At 42.7% G+C, this 22,199-nt stretch overlaps 1 protein-coding gene across 5 annotated transcripts in view; it reads left to right on the top strand.

Moving 5' to 3' along the window:
* Positions 1-5,277: 5,277 nt before the first annotated feature.
* The window catches only part of MYLK2 (myosin light chain kinase 2), a 28,386-nt gene continuing 11,464 nt past the window's right edge, over positions 5,278-22,199 (top strand). Inside the window, exons 1-6 of one of the 5 annotated variants that reach the window (XM_040435156.1) lie at positions 5,278-5,668; positions 7,375-7,663; positions 18,387-18,631; positions 19,770-19,875; positions 20,528-20,621; positions 22,074-22,183. In XM_040435156.1, the coding sequence (XP_040291090.1) occupies positions 7,515-7,663; positions 18,387-18,631; positions 19,770-19,875; positions 20,528-20,621; positions 22,074-22,183 (704 nt within the window). In that variant the 5' untranslated portion in view covers positions 5,278-5,668; positions 7,375-7,514. Of the gene's footprint in view, positions 5,669-6,664; positions 6,748-7,090; positions 7,143-7,374; positions 7,664-18,386; positions 18,632-19,769; positions 19,876-20,527; positions 20,622-22,073; positions 22,184-22,199 lie in introns of those variants that run through there. The other 4 variants (XM_040435159.1, XM_040435157.1, XM_040435158.1 and 1 more) reach the window with 4 other exon arrangements.

The raw sequence follows: 22,199 nt of genomic DNA, 5'->3' as shown, positions 1-22,199 counted from the left end.
ATTGTCACCTGATCTTATTCTATTCCATGCTCCCATGAAAGGGACTTATTTCACTCCGGTGGTCCATATAATGTTACTAGCAGCCAAGAGATGTCTCTTTAAGGAATGGCTTCAGCCACGACTCCCATCAATGACAGAGGTGTTCAATCACCTAAAAAATTTTTTGATATGGAGAGAGTCGAGGCAGATCAAACTAAAGGAAGACAGATTTCCACTTTTTTTGTCAGATGGGAAAACTTTATTAAGGCAGTCTATTCGGGTGCAGAGTTGGAGAAGGTGATGAAGCCTCTCATACATTCGGAATGGTATCTGAAAAGGAAGGTAGCAGGAACACTAGATAAACTTCAGATAGACTGAGGCTGTGTCAAAGATTTAGCTATTTTTGTTCGAGTGTCGATGGGATAGCATCATTTGGGGAATGGGGGATGGGTGGGGGAAAGGTTTATAGTGCAAAATATTGATATTGTGCATCTATTGACTAAAGATTGTTAACAGGTCAATATTCTCTGAACATGTACAAAATGAAACATAATTGATTGTACTACAGTTACTATTGAGTATGGTTTGCGGAAAACTGAATAAAAACTATATTCAAAAAAGAAGAAAAGAATCATGATAGATTCCTTCGGATGTGGGGTCCCTGGAAGATGTATTGGCTAACCAATAACCCCAGTCAAAACACACCGAATTCCAGCAGATCCTTGATGTGAATTACCTGATATACTGTTAGGATTGCTCTAGTAGTGATAAGTTCTGAGGAAATGGTTAGGGAACAGTTGGGTGGCCCTCCACGCATACCCTTATACTGTTTACCCCCCCTCTCTCCATCATCACTCTTTTCCACATGCTGTTCAAGTAGTAACAATCTTTCACTCCATACTATTGGTGATCTTACAATATGCTTTGTTTGTATTGGATAGATCTGTGATCAAATGTTTGTCTGTAACTCATTTTGTGTGACCACATTTTACAATTACTAGGCCCTCGCTATGTGACCATACATAAGGGCCATGTTTGGATCTACTAAACTTTGCAAAATAATAAAAAGAAATGTGAAAAGAATGGTATCGAGGGCTGTATGTGCCCCCCGGGCCGCAGGTTGTGCACCCCTGACTTAGGCGCATTAAGAACCAGCGCAGGGTTATTAAGACCGGCATCTAAAACAACAGTCTTATAGACTTTTATATTATTATCTTTCTTATTGCTGTATCCCAGAGAGGAGAACTAGATCCTGGTCGGATGGCTGGAGATTGAGACAAAGGCTGTGAAAGTCTTTCGTCATAATCATAATGTGACAATTCTGTTGATATGTTATAGTTGTATATTTGGAACTGCATGTTGACCACAGTCTAGCCAGGTCTAATCCTGTGACATAGGGGGCAGCTTTGCTTCTTATTTCACAAGCAGTAATGACCTTAGTTGCACTGTGAGTCCTATCTGTGAAAGACTAGCATGATACCAGGACATTGTGGAGACAAATTGGGATTGAAGATCTTCTGGATATGTCACATGTGACCCTATATCTTTCTAACTTATTATTGAATGGAAAATGTCATAGTCTGTAAATGAAGTCCAAAACAAAGCTTGCAGGTATGCAATGACCTCTAAAATAGGTAACTTGCCTGTAAAAATTTGGTTTTGTGAAAAATGTTTTTCAGCTGCAGGGCCAAACACCAAAGTGGTCTCCACTGTTAAATCCTCCATGTCACACATGCCAAGATTCCTTACCTGTACTCCTCAAAGGGCATCCATCAGCAGATCTGTACCTATGAAACGGGCTGATCTGTTACATCTGCACTTGGCAGCTGAAGGCATCTGTGTTGGTCCCATGTTCATATGTCTCCGCATTGCTGAGAAAAATAAAGTTTGAGTATATGCAAATGAGCCTCTAGGAGCAATGGGGGCGTTGCTGTTTCACCTAGAGGCTCAGCTCTCTCTGCAACTGCTGCGTCCTCTACACTTTAATTGACAGGGACAGAAATTATGATGTATGTTTTCAGTGCTTGCTCCTGTCAGAGTGTAGAGGGTGCAGCAGTTGCAGAGAGAGCAGAGCCTCTACTAGGCATAATTCAGGTCATCTGATTTCTGGGAATCCTGCTCTCAACTGTGTCAGCGTCCACAGGGGCACTGTGTGTGGCACTTTATTTTCAGGGAGCATAGTATGTGACATGATTGTATTCAGGGGCACAGTGTACAGTATGCTGCTATTATATTTATGGCCACGTGTGTGGAACTAAGAGGAGTTTTTCTTAGCATACAGACTGCCGATGGGTTGGTAAAGCAAGCCATCTTCTCAGCAAAATCTGCAGAGATGAGTTGTGGCTGGGAAATGTCATCATGGTGGTCTGAACCAGATGGAGAACTCTGGAGAAGACATCATAGTGGTCTGAACCAGATGGAGAACTCTGGAGAAGACATCACCTGTAAGTCACTAAATGCAAAGGTTTATTCTGCCACTGACTGCTTATAATGATTGCTGTAATCACCTGGGTGATCTACATCTGATGATGGGTGGTAGCATTCTGTTTTGTGAAACAACAACTCCCAGCATCCCTTTACAACTGTTAAGGCCATACTGGGAGCTGTAGTTTCACACTGAACAAACTTATATAACAAGGGCTAACTATTGGAATGGTATTTATATTGAACTTTTTAAAACTGGTGATGTGTATATGTACTATGAATGGTTCTGGTGCTGTATATATGTACTAAGCTTGGCTCTGGTGCTGTATTTATGGTATGAACTTGGTTCTGTAGCTGTATTTATGTAATGAGCTTGGTTCTGGTGCTGTATTCATGTAATGAGCTTGGTTCTGGTACTATATTCATGTAAGGAGCTTGGTTCTGGTGCTGTATTTATGTAATGAGCTTGGTTCTGGTGTGTATTCATGTAAGGAGCTTGGTTCTGGTGCTGTATTCATGTAATGAGCTTGGTTCTGGTGTTGTATTTATGTAATGAGATTGGTTCTGGTGCTGTATTTATGTAATGACCTTGGCTCTGGTGCTGTATTTATGGTATGAACTTGGTTCTGTAGCTGTATTTATGTAATGAGCTTGGTTCTGGTGCTGTATATATGTACTAAGCTTGGTTCTGGTGCTGTATTCATGTAATGAGCTTGGTTCTGTAGCTGTATTTATGTAATGAGCTTGGTTCTGGTGCTGTATTCATGTAAGGAGCTTGGTTCTGATGCTGTATTCATGTAATGAGCTTGGTTCTGATGCTGTATTCATGTAAGGAGCTTGGTTCTGGTGCTGTATTCATGTAATGAGCTTGGTTCTGGTGTTGTATTTATGTAATGATATTGGTTCTGGTGCTGTATACATGTAATGATATTGGTTCTGGTGCTGTATATATGTAGTGAACATGGTTCTGTTGCTGTATTCATGTAATGAGCTTGGTTCTGGTACTATATTCATGTAATGAGCTTGGTTCTGGTGCTGTATTCATGTAAGGAGCTTGGTTCTGGTGCTGTATTTATGTAATGAGCTTGGTTCTGGTGCTGTATTCATGTAATGAGCTTGGTTCTGGTGTTGTATTTATGTAATGAGATTGGTTCTGGTGCTGTATACATGTAATGATATTGGTTCTGGTGCTGTATATATGTAGTGAACATGGTTCTGTTGCTGTATTTATGTAGTGAGCTTGGTTCCCGTGCTGTATTTATGGTATGAGCTTGGTTCTGGTGTTGTGTTTATGTAATGTAATGGCCTCCATTATATAGCACTGTATAGGAGGAGAATTTGTAAACATGGTTCGGTGCATGGGCAGATAATCTGAATGGCATACCTTCACTGGGTTGACTAGCAAGCTAGGAACCTAAAGCTCAGGCACCCTCCCACTGGGGAAGGTGCCTTATATACCCAGATGCGGCCAGCCATAGGCTGGGGAAGCATGTGGACTTGTATGCTGGCCCTTTAAACACCCAGAGTGAGCGTGTGTGTTCCCTATAGAACAGGCCCGGAGGCCTTCACAAGGCAACCTAGGCCCCGGCCTGCTGAAGATACTGGAGATGACGGCGACTGAGACTGCTGCTGGCCAGAGGAGTGGAACCAGAGTACCGGATGGATGGAAAGGCCAGCTCGGTGAGTAGCGCAGCACCCGTGTCCTCATGGATCAGGACGCCAGTGCAACTTATATTCATTAAGAGTCACATCATTTTTAATCTTTAGACTGGGGGGAAGGGCTAACAAGCTTCAACCAGCCCATGGTAGCTTTAATCTACCCACTCACTCAATCTGTTAGGAGCAAAAATAAGCAGAGGAATATGGGAATTTGTAAAGCTTTGTTCACATCTCTGGTAATTCATTTTGTTGTTCTGCTTCGTTATAAGCACAGAAAGACGGCATTTTACAGCACAAAATAGAAGAGCACTCTGTGATATATTTTTCAGCTTTTTAATGGGATCTGCAATCGAGTAGCCTAAGGTGGCTATATTGGTTGTCACCCAACTTTTCCAAAAATAATCAATGCAAAACTACAAGTCTCAGAACGGCAAGAAAGTTGTAGTCTGCCACCGATTGCAAGTACTTTTACAGGTGCCATAAATGATACGCCATTGACTAAAGAACCGATGGAAGATGGATCTTCTGCTGAAAGGCGCAGGACGAGTTGTATCTAGTACAGACAGGTGCTGACAAAAGCAGTCAAAATATGTAACTGACCTAAAAATCTTGGGAGGTCATTTATCAAACTGGTGTAAAAGTAGAACTGGCTTAGTTGCCCATAGCAACCAGTCAGATTCCACCTTTCATTTTGGCTCCTTTGGAAAATGAAAGGAGGAATCTGATTGGTTGCTATGGGCAACTAAGCCAGTTCTATTTTACACCAGTTTGATGAATGACCCCCTTTGTAGAAGATAATATAGTAGTGAGTTGTTTTGTAAGACTGAATCATGCTTAGACACACAACTCTGCAGACAGAATCACTCATGACCGGCTTAGATACATGGGCTCAGCAACCAATATCACACATGATGGGCTTAGATACGACAGCTCAGCAGCTCACCGTCATTGTAAATCCCTTATAATGATATTTTAGTTACAATACCCACTATTTATATAGCACCAACGTATTTATCACTGCGTTTACCCCTATTGCTCATCAGCCAGGAGCAGCTCCGGATGCCAGCTTCTGCCAGTCTAACCCAAACAGGGTTAGGAAACTCCTGCGCTGATTGATGGGTACTAATGACTTAACACAGCTGCTGAAGTTTGTCCCTGTAATCCCTGGGCAGGAGCACAGGCCTGAGGAGGGGACGGTGGACAGGACTCAGTGTCCTGACCCAACACATTAACCCTTAGTATGACACTCCATATATTCTTCCAAGAGAAAAAAAGGTTGATAGCAGCAGGACGTGGGTGGACAGCAGGATAACAGGCTGAAATGGGTGGATGAAGACAGGCTTTTAGGACAACACCGTCTCTGTGTATCGTTACATTCTAGAGCTAGAAGAATGAGACGTATCCGTTGAATCACATCCAAGTGTGACAGGTGCGTTCTGTGGTAATAACGCAACACGGAGTGTAAAGGATACTCTGCCCACCCACACAACATTGTATTCCAAGAGCAGAAATGTCCTCTCCAGATCAGATCAACAACACAGAAGACCAGCGAGACGCATCAGGAGGCTCTTCTCTGCAAAACCTGCATGGAATTCCCTGAATAAAGGTAAGTGCATGGGAGATGAGAATATATATTAGGGGTTTTAGTATTTCTAGCTATGCAATAGGTGACCTAGACAGACCGATATAGAATGACTACATACATATGATAGATAGATAGATAGATAGATAGATAGATAGATAGATAGATAGATAGATAGATAGATGGGTAGATATGGAATGACTATATAGACATGAGATGTGATATAGGATAGATAGGCAGATAGATACATAGACAGACAGACATAGCGTGATAGACTATAGATAGATATTAGGTAACTAGATGGACAGAGGATGACTAAATAGATAGCTGTGAAATAGATGAATAGACTGTGGCATGCATGGTAATAATAGGGGTGGTAGTATTCCTAGGTATTGAACTACTATAATGAAGATCAGAAGCCAACTATTGCTGGTATTTATTGCTGAATGCTGACAACTATGCTGTTAACCTAACCATGGTGGCCTGTGGAAGGAAACTGGAGGACCTGAAAATCCTAGGAGCATAGAGAATACATGTAGAATCCATTCAAATGTGGCCTTGGTTGGATTATAAGAGTATGGTTAGTAAAGAAAGGGATTCTTCACTTAGGACCCATGCAAATGTTAAATGGTAAAGATGACTTGCAATTTCTGTTGATATCTTTTGGCTCACTGATTCAAATGACTGATCTAGAGTAAACTAAGACCCTATAGCGGACCCTGATGGAAATTTGATGTTGTCGTTGTGTTTGCCCTTTCTGAAGTAGGAAACCCCTCTGACATTCCTGTCATTTCCTTGATGTCATAGTTGAAGGTTCAGGGAGTCCCATCTCTTGGCTATGTTTGTGACTAATGCAATTGATGCCAACGCTGAGAAAAAAATGTCTGGAGTGATGCCAATATAAAGAAGGTGAAAATCCTGATGTTCTAAACTTAGCCTCAGAATATGGTTAGGTCTGTGTTTTTGACATTCCATAAGGGAGATGGCAGCTTAAGTAAACACTGAGTAGACAAGCTGACTGCAGAGGCACCAGGCATGACTGAGAAGGAATGAGGTACCTGAGTGGTGTAGAGAAAACATAGAAGGAGAATAATATTGTAAGTGTAAGTCTTTACATGGTGGAACTGGACCATATGAGTTGTAGAAGATGACCAATGCGTAAATGGTATTTGGATGATAACAGTGAGACATAGCAGTGATGAAATATCTTGTCAACACCCTTATGGGTTAGGGTTCTTTTGAAAACCCAATATATGGTCTTCCAGCAAAGTTGCAAATTCAGGGCTAGGAAATATTTTTGGCACCTCTCCTTTTATTAAAGCTGGGATCAACGTCTCTAGACATCATAAAATACTTTTAAAGTTTCCTTATTGGACTTCACTCCTGGATGATCCAATCAGTGCCGGGCAAGGTAGAAGAAGGGACCGACTTTCATTTGAGAGCCGTTCCATTCTCTATGATATGAAGGAACAGCAGTCACCTTACACCACATCACTTGGTGATTGTCTAGAGGACCATATGTGTGCTTTATCACATTTACGGTAGAAGCTATTTGAGCTCCCGTGGGAAAGGGAGATTGGTGTGTCATTGGCAGCTTCTCCTCCTCCTTAACCCTAATCCCATACCTTTTTTCTGCATGGCAACTATGTCTGAACACTGCACCTATAGGTTATAACTGCATGTAACTTTTTACCATACACAACCCTACAAACTACACTTGGTTCTTTCAGGAGGCAGTGTGCTTTTAGTGAGTGACAACCCTGGACAGTGCCATAATCCTGAGGCTTCTACCAGAAGAGCTAAGGATCAAAGAGGGTATCCACAGGCCTACAAATTTACAGGCAAAGGGAAGAAGGAGCCAAAAGCTCTGATGGACACCAAAGTTCCAGAACAGAGTCCAGACCCCGGGCCATCAGAGGCCACACTTAAACTTGATATGGATTCCTCTTTAAGTACTAAGAAAGATGAAGGGCAGACCAATGAAGAAAAGAATGAACCCCCCACTCAACAAGAACACAGGTATGATTCATAGATGGAGGCACAACCTGTTTAGAGGGATAGACTGAGAAGGGTCTGGGTTTATGAGCAATGATGGTCAGGGAACTTTACTTCCCAACCAAATGGCCCTCAAAGGGATGGCATATGTAAATACATTGAATACATCGTTTAAAATGTGTTTCCTCAAGATCATATGTATTAGGTGGTGTTTTGTGGAGATATTATTGCCATTTCTGCAGGGATCAGAGACAGGCCTATAAATGTGCTGCAAATGAAGTTTCAAATATTGGGTGGCATGGTGGGCCCCTGAACAACCAATGCATATCATATACATGAGCCAGATTAGCACAAGAGCTGAAAGGCAGGCTTTATGCCTCTTTTTGCTTTGGGTCCTAATGCTTCTTAACCCCTTGACTCATCCTCTTCTGTCAAGTAATTATCTGCATCTGGAAAAGCTGGGTGACAATCAGTATTAGGCTCGGACTGGTCCACCTGGGAGGCGGGGGATTCCTCGGTGGGCCCCCAGTCTCCTGCACCCAGAGATAAGATGGAGGAGTAATTATTTCTCCTTTCTCAGGAGAGATTATTGTAACCACTAGGTGGCAGTATCGCACAGTGATGCAGCCTCCTACAGGTGTACATTGTACAGGAGGACCCCACAATATCTTCTAAACCTCCCAGGCTGCTGGCAGTGAAGAACATGTCTGGCCATCCTTCTGCCCTCCCTGCCGTCAGAAAACAGTGTTTGCTGGAGAGAAGGACTCCTCTGCGGTGCTGGGCTGATTTCTCAGGTGTGTGACAGTAGTGAGCTGTAGGAGACTGTAAGGGGGAAATAGGGGATTTGTTTATATCAGACTCAGATCTATGTATGTGTGCTGCTCTCTGCAGAGGTCAGAGTGGCATTGGGGGGACTCTGCCCTAGGTCCCCCCCAATGCCTCTGCTTTAGGTGCACCCCCATAAGTGCCCCAGCTCCAGATGCCCCCCCCAATGCCCCACTCTAAAAGCACCTCTAATATTGAATCTTCTCCAGTTGCCCCCCTAATACCCCTGCTCCAGGATCCCCACTATTACCCTGCCTCAGGTGACCCTAATGCCTCTGCTTTAGGTGCACCCCCATCCCCAGCTCCAGATGCCCCCACTCTAAATGCACCGCTAATATTGCCTCCTCTCCAGTTACTCCTACTCCGATATCCCCACTATTACCCTGCCTCAGGTGACCCTAATGCCTCTGCTTCAGTTATGACCCTCCGTTTGTGCCCTTTGCTCACGTTGCTCCTCTAGCGCCTTTGCTTGGGCTTTGTTAAAGGTTATGACCTGCAAAGGGGGTTGGACTTATGCCCGAAAAATTCTGCACAGTGCGTCATATTCTCCAGTATTGACACGTATGGTTTACATTGCGGCAGCGATGATATTTCGTATTTACAGGCATCACTGCTGTCATGTAAAGAGATACTGGTGGTGGAGTGGTGGAGGATTTAAAGGGGTTGTCCAGGTTTTTAAGTTATCCTCTCCACACCATAAGGCATAACTATACGAATAGCGGGTCCGATTCTGCAACCCCCACTGATCCCAGGAACGGGTCCTGTTTCCCCTTTTGATGGTGTGACAGGCCACACATACCACTGGAATTAGCCAGCGATGTACTCCGCCATATCCGGCAACCTCATAGAGAATGGATGTAGAGGCAGGTCATATGCTCGACCTGCCACTCAGTCAAGAAGGGGGATTAGTGGGGGCTCCAGCATTCAGACCCCCATGGATCACTTAGTTATCCCCGTTCCTGTGGATAGAGGATAACTAGAAAAGTGAGCAGAGGTCCTTTAACAGGCGAGCATTTCTATTTTAGTTTGACACATATTTTGGGCCAGATTTTTTATTTTAATTAAATTTTTTACACCCAAAGAAAACCTTTAACCCCTTCTACCCCGGGCCAGTTTTCGTTCTTCTGCCCAGGCCATTTTTTGCAAATCTGACATGTCACTTTGTGTGGTAATAGCTTTGGAACACTTTAACTTATCCAAGCCATTCTGAGATTGTTTTCTCGTGACACATTCTACTTCATGATTGTCTTAATTTAAGTCAATATATTTCACCTTTATTTGTGAAAAAATCACAAATTTACCAAAAATTTTGAAAAATTGCCAAATGTTCAAATTTCAATTTCTCTACTTTTATAATAGATAGTGATACCTCATATAATAGTTATTAATTTACATTTTCCATATGTCTAATTCATGTTTGGATCATTTTGAAAATGACATTTTATTTTTTTAAGTTTGGAAGCAAATCTTGAAATTTTTCTGAAAATTTCCAAAACCCACTTTTTAAGGACCAGTTCAGGTCTGAAGTCACTTTGTGGGGATTATATAATAGAAACCACCCAAAAATGACCCCATTTTAGAAACTACACCCCTCAAGGTATTCAAAACTGATTTTACAAACTTTGTTAACCCTTTAGGTGTTCTACAAGAATTTCACTTTTTTGGCAGATTTTGCTTTTTAATCCATTTTTTTCCAGTAGCAAAGCAAGGGTTAACAGCCAAACAAAACTCAATATTTATTACCCCGATTCTGCGGTTTACAGAAACACCCCACATGTGGTTGTAAACTGCTGTATAGCCACACGGCAGGGCGCAGTAGGAAAGGAACGCCATATGGTTTTTGGAAGGCAGATTTAGCTGAACTGGTTTTTAGATGCCATGTCCCATTTGAAGCCCCCCTGATGCACCCCTACAGTAGAAATTCAAAAAAGTGACCACATTTTGGAAACTACGGGATAATGTGCCAGTTTTATTGGTACTATTTTGGGGTACATATGATTTTTAATTGCTCTATATTACGTTTTTTGTGAGGCAAGGTAACCAAAAAATTGATGTTTTTGCACAGTTTTTTATTTTTATTTATCTGACAGTTTAGATCATGCGCTATTTCTATAGAGCAGGTTGTTACGGACACAGTTATATACAATATGTCTACTTTCTATGATGTTTCTTTCAGTTTTACTTAATAAAACATTTTTGAAAACAAAAATTATGTTTTTGTATCTCCATTTTCTGAACGCCCTATTTTTTTTTTTTCTGCCAATCGTCTTGTGCAGGGGCTCGTTTTTTGCAGGAAGAGTTGACGTTTTTATTGGTACAATTTTTGGGTTACGGATGTGGCAATACCTAATATTAAGTTTTACACAATAATAGCATTTTTTAAACCAAAATAATGATGTTTTAGTGTATCCATAGTCTGAGAGCCATAGTTTTTTTATTTTTTGACCGATTGTCTTAGGTAAGATCTATTTTGGGGGGTATATGCCTTTTTGATCGCTTGGTGTTGCAATTTTTGTGATGTAAGGTGACACAAATGGCTTTTTTTTTTACACAGTTTTAATTTTTATTTTTTTACGGTGTTCACCTGAGGGGTTAGGATATGTGATATTTTTATAGAGGAGGTTGTTACGGATGTGGCGATACCTAATATGTCTACTTCATTTTATTTATTTCACTTTAACACAATAATAGCAGTTTTGAAGCAAAAAAACAATTATATTTTAGTGTCTCCATTGTCTGAGTGATACCTTTTTTTTTTTTTTTACCGATTGTCTTATGTAGGATATCATTTTTTGCGGGATGAGGTGACGGTTTGATTGGTACTATTTTGGGGGGCATACCCCTTTTTGATCACTTGCTATTGCAATTTTTGTGATGTAAGGTGACACAGTTTTTTTTTTTTTTTACAGTGTTCACCTGAGGGGTTAGGTCATGTGATATTTTTATATAGCTGGTTGTTACGGACGTGGCGATACCTAATATGTATATATATTTTTTTAATGTATTTCACTTTAGCACAATAATAGCAGTTTTGAAACAAAAAAAATGATGTCTCCATGTTCTGAGAGCTATAGTTTTTTTTATTTTTTGGGCGATTGTCTTAGGTAGGGGCTAATTTTTTGCAGGATGAGGTGACGGTTTTATTGATACCGCTTTGTGGGACATACGCCTTTTTGATCGCTTGGTGTTGCACTTTTTGTGATGTAAGGTGATAAAAATTGCTTTTTTTTACATCGTTTAAAAAAAAATGTATGGTGTTTATCGGACAGGGTGTATCATGTGATATATTTATAGAGCTGGTCATTACGGACGCGGCGATACCTAATATGAGTGTTATTTTTTTTATTTATTATAAAATAAGGGGAAAGGGGCGTTTTTTTTCTTTTTTTACTTTATTAATTTTATTACTTTATTAATTTTATTAAAAACATTTTTTTTTACTTTTTTTTCTTTACTTTATTTCTGATGTTCACTTTTGGGGGTCTCATCCCCTCTGCAATGCATTACAATACATCTGTGAGTATTACACGAACAGTGAGTAGTACACAAACAGGTTGCAGGCTGAGGCTGGATCTCCTGGGCACCCGTAGAAGGCAGGTCCCGATGCCGTGCAAGGCATTGGGCAGCCTCTGCATGGCATCGGGCTGCCTTCTGACACATCAATGCGCTCCCTTACCAGACACAAACCCCTTCTATGTCGCGGTCAGCGAGGACCGCGGCATAGAAGGGGTTAGTCCGCCAGCATCGGCTTTTACAGTGATGCCGGCGGATACAGCAGGGGCCCGGCTACCAGGGACTGCCAGGCCCCTGCAGTGATCTTGCGCGCACCACTCCGGTGCCCGCACGATCACCATGACGTACTATTACGTAAAATTGCGGGAATGCAGTGGCTTCCATGACGTAATAGTACGTCATGTGTCGGGAAGGGGTTAAGGATAGGGAATCTGAAAAGGTCATAGATTGGCAGTAATGTAATGTAATTGAATGTCTCAGGACCCCTTTTTTCATGATCAGTGGGTGTTCCAGCAGTTAGACCCCCAGCAATCTGATATTTATCACCTATCCTGTAGATAGGCGATAGGTCATTATGGTAGGACAACCCTTTTAAATATACTGTAGATTATGTACAATCTGAGGAGGTTAAGATTTGATAAATTTAATGCCAGACATTTATGCATAAAGGGGTTTTCTCACTTCAGTAAATGGCATTTATCATGCAGTTAATACAAGGCACTTACTAATGTATTGTGATTCTCCATATTGCCTCCTCTCCATCACATTATACACAGCACGTATCCGTGGTTACAACCACCGTGTAATCCAGCAGCGATGGCCGTGCTTACACACTATAGGGAATGGCTGGAAGTGCACATAGGTCAACACCTTTACCTATAGTGTGCAAGCACGGCCACCACTGCTGGAATGCAGAGTGGTAAAAACCATGAATACAAGAAGTGTATAATGTGATGGAAAAGAGTCAATATGGACAATCAGAATACATTAGTAAGTGCCTTGTAATAACTTTCTCTACATAATAAATGCCATTTGTTGAAGTGAGACAACCCCTTTAAACCCTTTACGTGTGCTACACTTAATAGGGTTAGGCATAGATGTCTTGGTGTGTGCATTGCTTGTTTCCTATGTGTGATTGGTGTGTGCTATATATGATCTATGTATCAGTGGTGTATGTGCAGCATGTGACATATGCATCAGTGGCATGTGAGTCATGTATACACTCACCTAAAGAATTATTAGGAACACCTGTTCTATTTCTCATTAATGCAATTATCTAGTCAACCAATCACATGGCAGTTGCTTCAATGCATTTAGGGGTGTGGTCCTGGTCAAGACAATCTCCTGAACTCCAAACTGAATGTCAGAATGGGAAAGAAAGGTGATTTAAGCAATTTTGAGCGTGGCATGGTTGTTGGTGCCAGACGGGCCGGTCTGAGTATTTCACAATCTGCTCAGTTACTGGGATTTTCACCCACAACCATTTCTAGGGTTTACAAAGAATGGTGTGAAAAGGGAAAAACATCCAGTATGCGGCAGTCCTGTGGGCAAAAATGCCTTGTGGATGCTAGAGGTCAGAGGAGAATGGGCCGACTGATTCAAGCTGATAGAAGAGCAACATTGACTGAAATAAGCACTCGTTACAACCGAGGTATGCAGCAAAGCATTTGTGAAGCCACAACACGCACAACCTTAAGGCGGATGGGCTACAACAGCAGAAGACCCCACCGGGTACCACTCATCTCCACTACAAATAGGAAAAAGAGGCTACAATTTGCACGAGCTCACTAAAATTGGACTGTTGAAGACTGGAAAAATGTTGCCTGGTCTGATGAGTCTCGATTTCTGTTGAGACATTCAAATGGTAGAGTCCGAATTTGGCGTTAACAGAATGAGAACATGTATCCATCCTCTGATGGCTACTTCCAGCAGGATAATGCACCATGTCACAAAGCTCGAATCATTTCAAATTGGTTTCTTGAACATGACAATGAGTTCACTGTACTAAAATGGCCCCCACAGTCACCAGATCTCAACCCAATAGAGCATCTTTGGGATGTGGTGGAACGGGAGCTTCGTGCCCTGGATGTGCATCCCTCAAATCTCCATCAACTGCAAGATGCTATCCTATCAATATGGGCCAACATTTCTAAAGAATGCTATCAGCACCTTGTTGAATCAATGCCACGTAGAATTAAGGCAGTTCTGAAGGCAAAAGGGGGTCCAACACCGTATTAGTATGGTGTTCCTAATAATTCTTTAGGTGAGTGTAAGTGTCTTTTGTGCCACATCTGTCCAATGAGTGATTGGTGTGCGCTGCATGTGTCTTGTTTCTGACTGACTTAAGAGCAGGATATCCATATATGTGTAAGGTTACTTTCACACGTGCGCTAGCAGGGTCCAACGGGCTGTTTCGGCGGGGGAACAGCCTGCCGGATCTGTGCTTACGCTAGCCCACTTTGCCGCTGGAAGTTCGCTCCAGTCGCATTCACTATTATAGGGGCAGGCAAACATGCCGAAAGGCGGCCGGACAAAAACTACAGTGGACTTCCGGCGGCACAGTGGGCTAGCGTTAGCACGGATCCAGCAACCTGCCAGACCCTTTAACTACAAGTTTGAAATTAGCCTAAATTCTGCCACATGTATGTTAGTGCATTTTTTTCACTGTAAGGCCTCATGCACACGACGGTGGTGTGTTTTGCGGTCCTCAAATCGCGGATCCACAAAACACGGATGGCGTCCATGCGCATTCCGCAATTTGCGGAACGGCACTGACAGCCTTAAACTGGATTGGATCCATCCCAGGCACCATCTCACCCGTCCCAGTGCCAGTATACTAGCCCACCCTGGTTCTGTTTGGACAGTTGGACTAGAGAAATGTGCATTTGGGGGAGGGAGGGGGCCAGTTACTGCCTTACTGGTAGTACCAGTAACTGCCCCCCCCCCCCCCCCTAAATGCACAGTTCTCCAGTCCAACTGACTCCAAACAGAACCAGGGCCGCAGGGCGGGCTAGTAGTACACTGGGACGGCCCGGACGGGTGAGATGGTGCCTGGGACTAAGTAAGTGAGTGGGAAACTGGGAATGGATGGATCATGGATCCGATCCAGTTTAATTAACAACAATATAACCAACCTACCAGACAGTAACTGTAACTGGTCTGTGATTGTGTTCTGTAGACTGTACACTACTTGGAAGTCAGTGGAACTTGGCTGGCTGCCTTCTGTGGGTGGCGGGCCGTGGGCCTTCCCTGGCGCTGGCAGAGTCAGACTGGGCTGTGGCTGGCTGGCGGCCAATGGCGCTTGCTCCTTCTTCAAGGCCAAGTTCTCTGCTCTGGAGGGCGGAGACTGTGGCAACATCAGCCAGACACGAGACGTGCCTGCCTGTGCCGTGCATGCCGCTCCAGTCTCAAATCTCTTAAAGAGACAAGCAGCGCAGCGCAGGGGGGCCCCTCCAGTCCATTTTAATTACATTACTCCGTCTCCAGACCGGACCGCCCAGGACTCCTGCAGGGTTTTTATTAGCACTGTCTGCAGACAGTGCAGCGCCGCCACACACTCCTGTCCGTCCCACACAGAATAGAATAATAGATAGTAATTGCGGGCCGGCGCTGGGGGCCCCTAAGGAGTCGGGGGCCCAAGGGCAATTGCCCCCTTGCCTCTATGGAAGCGCTGGCCCTGCGAGTAGAACAGTTTTTGTCAGGCTGAAATCCTGCTGGTAGTCTGCCATAGTCTATGGAAGGAAAGCTTTAGGTTGTCCAAGCATGCTGGGAGTTGTAGTTTTACAACAGCTGGAGGGTGCTGGTTGGACATCCCTGGTGAACGACAGAATCTAGCAATGCTGGATCCAGTGAACTCTGGCAGGATGTTCTCTGTCGGAACAATGTTAGTGGAAAGGAAACAGATAGGTTGGGTACAGCAGGCTCGTGGTGACAACCTACTTATTCCATGATATTTTATCTGTTTAATCTACAATCCCTGCTCCAAACAACTCAAAGTACAGCGCCAATTCACAATTTTAGGTTGGTTCAGATCATAGGGCCAATAATTTAGAACCCGAATTATGGGATCACCTCATGAGTAGGGTGGAGACGTTGACGTGCCCAAAGAATACGTAGAGAAAGATCAAGCAGTAATAAAAACTTCTGTTCAAAATTCTATAATTTGGAGTAAAAATCCGGCCTCAGCGCGTTTCGGGACTAGGAGGTCCCTTCCTCAGGAGGTCACTGGTAAAGGGGTGGGCACTGTGGAGATGATCACTGTTAAAGGGGTGGGCACTGTGGAGGTCATTCTTAAAGGGGCAGGTACTGTAGAGGTCACTGGTATGGGGGATACTGTTTATATCTTTTTACGACACATGGAAACATGAAATGAAATAGATGAAATATACCTGTGCGAAGCCGGGTCCTTCTGCTAGTATATATATGTATATATATATATGTATATATATATATATACATGAAGAAATAAATTGGTTGGTCCAGCTTGTATTCGTGGTAATCCAAAGGCTTTATTCAATATTCAATAAAATCCAGGTACAGGAATGCAGGTCTACATGTTTCGGGCACAATACAATCTTAGCCCTTACTCATGAGTAAGGGCTAAGATTGTATTGTGCCCGAAACATGTAGACCTGCATTCCTGTACCTGGATTTTATTGAATATTGAATAAAGCCTCTTGGATTACCACGAATACAAGCTGGACCAACCAATTTATTTCTTCATACTTATATTTCTCCTATTTCGGGTGAAGGAGCCGGTCCGTGCTATACCAGTGGAATCCCTGGCGGGTGAGAGCTGCTCAAACCTTTGATTTTTACATATATATATACAGTACAGACCAAAAGTTTGGACACACCTTCTCATTCAAAGAGTTTTTCTTTATTTTCATGACTATGAAGGCATAAAAACTATGAATTAACACATGTGGAATTATATACATAACAAACAAGTGTGAAACAACTGAAAATATGTCATATTCTAGGTTCTTCAAAGTAGCCACCTTTTGCTTTGATTACTGCTTTGCACACTCTTGGCATTCTCTTGATGAGCTTCAAGAGGTAGTCCCCTGAAATGGTCTTCCAACAGTCTTGAAGGAGTTCCCAGAGATGCTTAGCACTTGTTGGCCCTTTTGCCTTCACTCTGCGGTCCAGCTCACCCCAAACCATCTTGATTGGGTTCAGGTCCAGTGACTGTGGAGGCCAGGTCATCTGGCGCAGCACCCCATCACTCTCCTTCATGGTCAAATAGCCCTTACTTTCAAAGTTTTCCCAATTTTTCGGCTGACTGACTGACCTTTATTTCTTAAAGTAATGATGGCCACTCGTTTTTCTTTACTTTGCTGCTTTTTTCTTGCCATAATACAAATTCTAACAGTCTATTCAGTAGGACTATCAGCTGTGTATCCACCTGACTTCTCCTCAACGCAACTGATGGTCCCAACCCCATTTATAAGGCAAGAAATCCTACTTATTAAACCTGACAGGGCACACCTGTGAAGTGAAAAACATTTCAGGGGACTACCTCTTGAAGCTCATCAAGAGAATGCCAAGAGTGTGCAAAGCAGTAATCAAAGCAAAAGGTGGCTACTTTGAAGAACCTAGAATATGACAGATTTTCAGTTGTTTCACACTTGTTTGTTATGTATATAATTCCACAAGTGTTAATTCATAGTTTTGATGCCTTCAGTGTGAATCTACAATTTTCATAGTCATGAAAATAAAGAAAACTCTTTGAATGAGAAGGTGTGTCCAAACTTTTGGTCTGTACTGTATATACACACACAGATGTAGCAGAGTTAACACACACTTGATGAGCATTCATATTTAGTTAATGCTTTATGAGTAGTGTTGAGCGAACTTGTGTTTTAAGTTCAGTGTATACAAGGTTTGGATTTTCTAAGATTCCCGTTATGGATTCCGGCTCCTGAGGAAGGGACCTCCTAGTCCTGAAACGCGTTGAGACTGATTTTGACTCCAAATTAAAGAATTTTGAACAGAAGCCCCGATTGGTGTTGGCTGCCTTCATCTTCTTAAACATCCTACAGGCGATCCAGGCTGGGGGGTTCAAGGTTTACTGGTGTCTTGAGTTTATCCAGATAGTGTATAGGAACGAACCGTCCTATTGAAATGAATGGGACAGCTTGGGTGTAATTACACCTGCTCACCGCTGCAGATGCGACGGCGAGCAGGTAAACAATGAAGAGGAGGCAGCGCTGGCACGGAGCATGCCTTCTCTTCAAACAGCTGTTCAGCGGGGGTGCCGGATGTTGGACCCCCACCGATCTGATATTTATGACCTATCCTGAGGATAGATCATCAATAAAAATAACTTGGACAACCCCTTTTAACATAAAAAGTAAATTTAAACAATGCATCATTTTCTAACGACATATTCCTTTAAAACAAGCAGAAATGAAGGATCTCCTGCAAAAGAAGCAGAGAAACCAGCAGATGTCCAGGGACTGAAACCTCATCTAAAACTGGTAACAGCGAACCATGCAGAATCCAGCAGGGTACCTCTGGTACTGGGGGATGTTGACCTATCAATACTGAGCCCTGGGATTAAGTTTGGTGTTCCGCTGAGTCCTTCGGTACTGGAGAGAGACCTGCAGAGCCCAGTGGTCATTATCGGACAAGACGTCTTCAAAATAATAGGTGAGGATGGGAATAGTGAGTACTTGAAAGAGTTAGGGCTCTCTTTGGCGCTCCTTCAAACTCCCGCCCATTGGTGCTCCTTCAAACTCCCGCCCATGCCTATGCTTCCTGCACTCTCACTTATATTCGGAAAATCTGCCCAGATCTATACCTGTCTGCTTTAGTAATTACTTCATCATATGCTGTATTGTCATGTGGCTTTGCTCGATCATCTGTTATTCATGCAATTTTATGACCCGTGGGCTTGTTTCCCTTGTTGTTTATATTGTCAAACCATATCAAATGTACTATGCAATATCTTTAAATAAACAAAGATTTGAAAGAAAGAAAGAGTTAGGGCTCTTTCACACGAGCGGATGCCGTGCAGGTAATCTGCTGTGTGAAAGAGAGCCAAGCCCCGTTCCGGACAGCAGAGACATGGAGCATTAACATGATAGATAATGCCCCGTGCCTCTCTGTGATCTTTTTACTACAAAGTCACAGTAAGATAAAGTTGTCACCGTGATTTTGTAGTAAAAAAGGTCACAGAGAGGCAAAGAGCATTATCAATCATGTTAATGCTCCATGTCTCTGCTGTCCGAAACGGGACTTGGCTCTCTTTCACGCAGTGGATTCCACGCACGGGATCCGCTCGTATGAAAGAGCCCTTAACAAAGTCAATGCAGTGTCAATTCAGGAGGGGGGCTCTGCATATCTATCCATTACATAGGCAACTGATTGATTTCAGTGAGGACTGTGAAATATTTCATTTTCCTTGCAGGTTTCAACACAGATTATAGCTGATCAATGGGGGTCCCAGCGCCAGGACACCATGTGGTCAGAAGACCCTTTTAAAAAAAGGGATTGCCCAAAAGTGGACAACCAGTCCCTTTTAAACATTTACATCGATAAATGTGCCATTTAGATCTTTTTTCATTACATTGGACCCATGTAGCCACCATCTAGAGTTTCCCTGGAATCCCACTAAATCAAGTGCTGTGGTACAAGAATGAAATGGCGGCCATATTGGTTGTCATCCAGCACTGGTTGACTGTCACCTGACAATGCTGGACTATTGGGAAAGCCACACCATCCAATGTCAGAATTAAAGAAATTTTACCGCACAGTAAATTTTAATTTTCTCTTTTTTTTTTGACAGATGACTGCCCTCCACCTCCAGCTCCCTTCCCCCACCGCATGGTAACTCTGCGAACTGGAAATATTACTGACCTGTATGACCTGAACATGGATGAGATTCTTGGAGGGTGAGATAGTTTACACAGGTATACAACACGGGGAAAACTAAAGCCAAACTCTACTGAAATTAGGAGGCAGTTTAAGAAGATTAAATGCAGAGTCACTTGTCCAAATCAGCATGTTAAAGTTGTCTGAGGGTGTAAAAACACTTAAAAATAGACAACTTTTATTTGTTTCATGGCATTTATTTAATTCATTTACGATATATAGCACCAGCATTTTCCTCAGCACTATACAGAGATTGACATCACCTACATAGGTCCCTGTCCCCTCTGGGGCTCACAACATTTAGTAAAAGAGGCTGTAATGTTGCTTTCTGGTGTGTCCCATAATGCAATGCTCTGCATGCTTTGGCTAGATGGTTCAATATGGTGCTGCCAAAGGGCACTTCTAAAAACCGCATTATTTTCATTTATTATTTGGTAAGTCAGTCTTGGGATTTCCACTTGCTGCAGCCATATTGTATAAGTCCACGACTTCTGACTTGGCTGCCCTCTGGCATGGAAGAAGTAGAAAATACCAATGTGGGTACTCATCCATAGAGATGCAAAATATTTGGATCAGTTACGGGGTGCATTTCTGATACGTTAGTTATATTAAAGAAACATGGTCACTTACGTCATGCTAATAATATCTGAACTGACCTACATTTTTGAGCAGGGGTCGATTTGGAGAAGTCCACTTATGTAAAGAGAAGTCCAGCAGCCTTCAACTGGTGGCCAAAGTCATGAAAGTTCAGAGTGAGCGAGATCGGGTAATAAGAGGCTTCAGTCTTCACTAAACCTACAGCCTATCTTTTCTTCATTTGTGATGCTATCCATTGACAGTAGTGTACTTCACTATTTTATGTGACATATCTCCAATGCAGAGAAATCTTTACACCTTCTAATAATGTTCCTGCAGTTTTATAAGCTGTGGTCATAGATTACGGGTATGATCACACGTCGCAATCGTATTGTCAAGTAAGCTGTGGCTGTAAAAGTCGCAGTGGGCTCTAATTACACCAATTAGGACCAGAGTGTTTAGTCGGTCTGCAGTGTTAATGACCATGTTGGCACCCATGGGGCCATTGACAATATAGATTGACTAAACCAGGGCTGGCCAACCTGCGGCTCTTCAGCTGTTGTAAAACTACAATTCCCACCATGCCCTGCTGTAGGCTGATATTTGTAGACAGTCTGGGCATGCTGGAAGTTGTAGTTTTGCAACAGCTGGAGAGCCGCAGGTTGGCCATCCCTGGACTAAACAGTGTAGTCCTTATTAGTTTAATTAGAGCCTGCTGTGGTTAATATGGCCCCACAAAACTTGACCACACCATGACTACGTTGCAACCACAATATGACCTTGCCGTGTGGTCATACCCTTAGTGGTATCTTAAGTAACTTCAATAACGGAGTGTTCAGGACTAGAAAAATATGGTACCACACCTGTCCACACTCCAGCTTTAGGCCTGGTCCATACATGGCAGAATTTATGTCTGCAGACCTTTATGAAGGTCTGCAGCAATTGGGCAGCAAAATCCACATTTAAGGGGTGAGATGTGCAGAGAAAATCTTAGGCCTTTTTCATATGTCAGTGAATCATGGATGTTTGCTGTAGGTGGTCTCCACAGACCACTCACATACCCATTGGCTCTAATATTTGTATTCACACTTCATTGGTTTTCCACTTGATGTGCATCCAAGGTGACACCACGGAAACATGTCCTATTTTTGTCCATGATTACAGATCCCTTACGCACATTATAGTCTATGGACACAACATGGATGCCATCTGTGGTAGGTCATTGGTAGGAAATGCTCTGGTAATCGATTTTCAGCCTAACAGTGTCCATGGAATACTAATTACCCGTGTAGATCAAAAAAGATCCTTAATGGACATCTTCACAGATGAACCACTGATTGTCACAGATGTCATCACAGACATGTCAAAGAGGCCTTAAAGTGTGTTGAGACAGATGATTTTCAACGTGGATTTTGGCACGTATTCTGCACTGAAATCAATCATTGTTCAGCATGAAAAATCATACATTTTGCCCAATGTCCAGCATCATGGCCACAGTGAGAAGGAGCCATCATACGATACATACAAGTAGTTCAGGCCATCTCCATGTCTCATGTATAACCTATGTCTCATTGATTTCTATAGGCTGCTATGCTTCTTCTTTTTCTATCTGTACATTGGGAGTTGTCTTTTTATCTTGTAGGAAATGGCATTGAATGAGGTCAATGTAATGAACCAGTTGGACCACCCCAACATCATTCAGATGTTTGATGCTGTGGAAACTCCAACCGAGATTTTCCTGTTCTTAGAATAGTAAGTTATTAGATAT

The sequence above is a fragment of the Bufo bufo genome, chromosome 6 (genome assembly GCF_905171765.1).
Source record: "Bufo bufo chromosome 6, aBufBuf1.1, whole genome shotgun sequence".
Taxonomy (NCBI): domain Eukaryota; kingdom Metazoa; phylum Chordata; class Amphibia; order Anura; family Bufonidae; genus Bufo; species Bufo bufo.
This window is presented reverse-complemented; position numbering and strand designations above follow the sequence as displayed.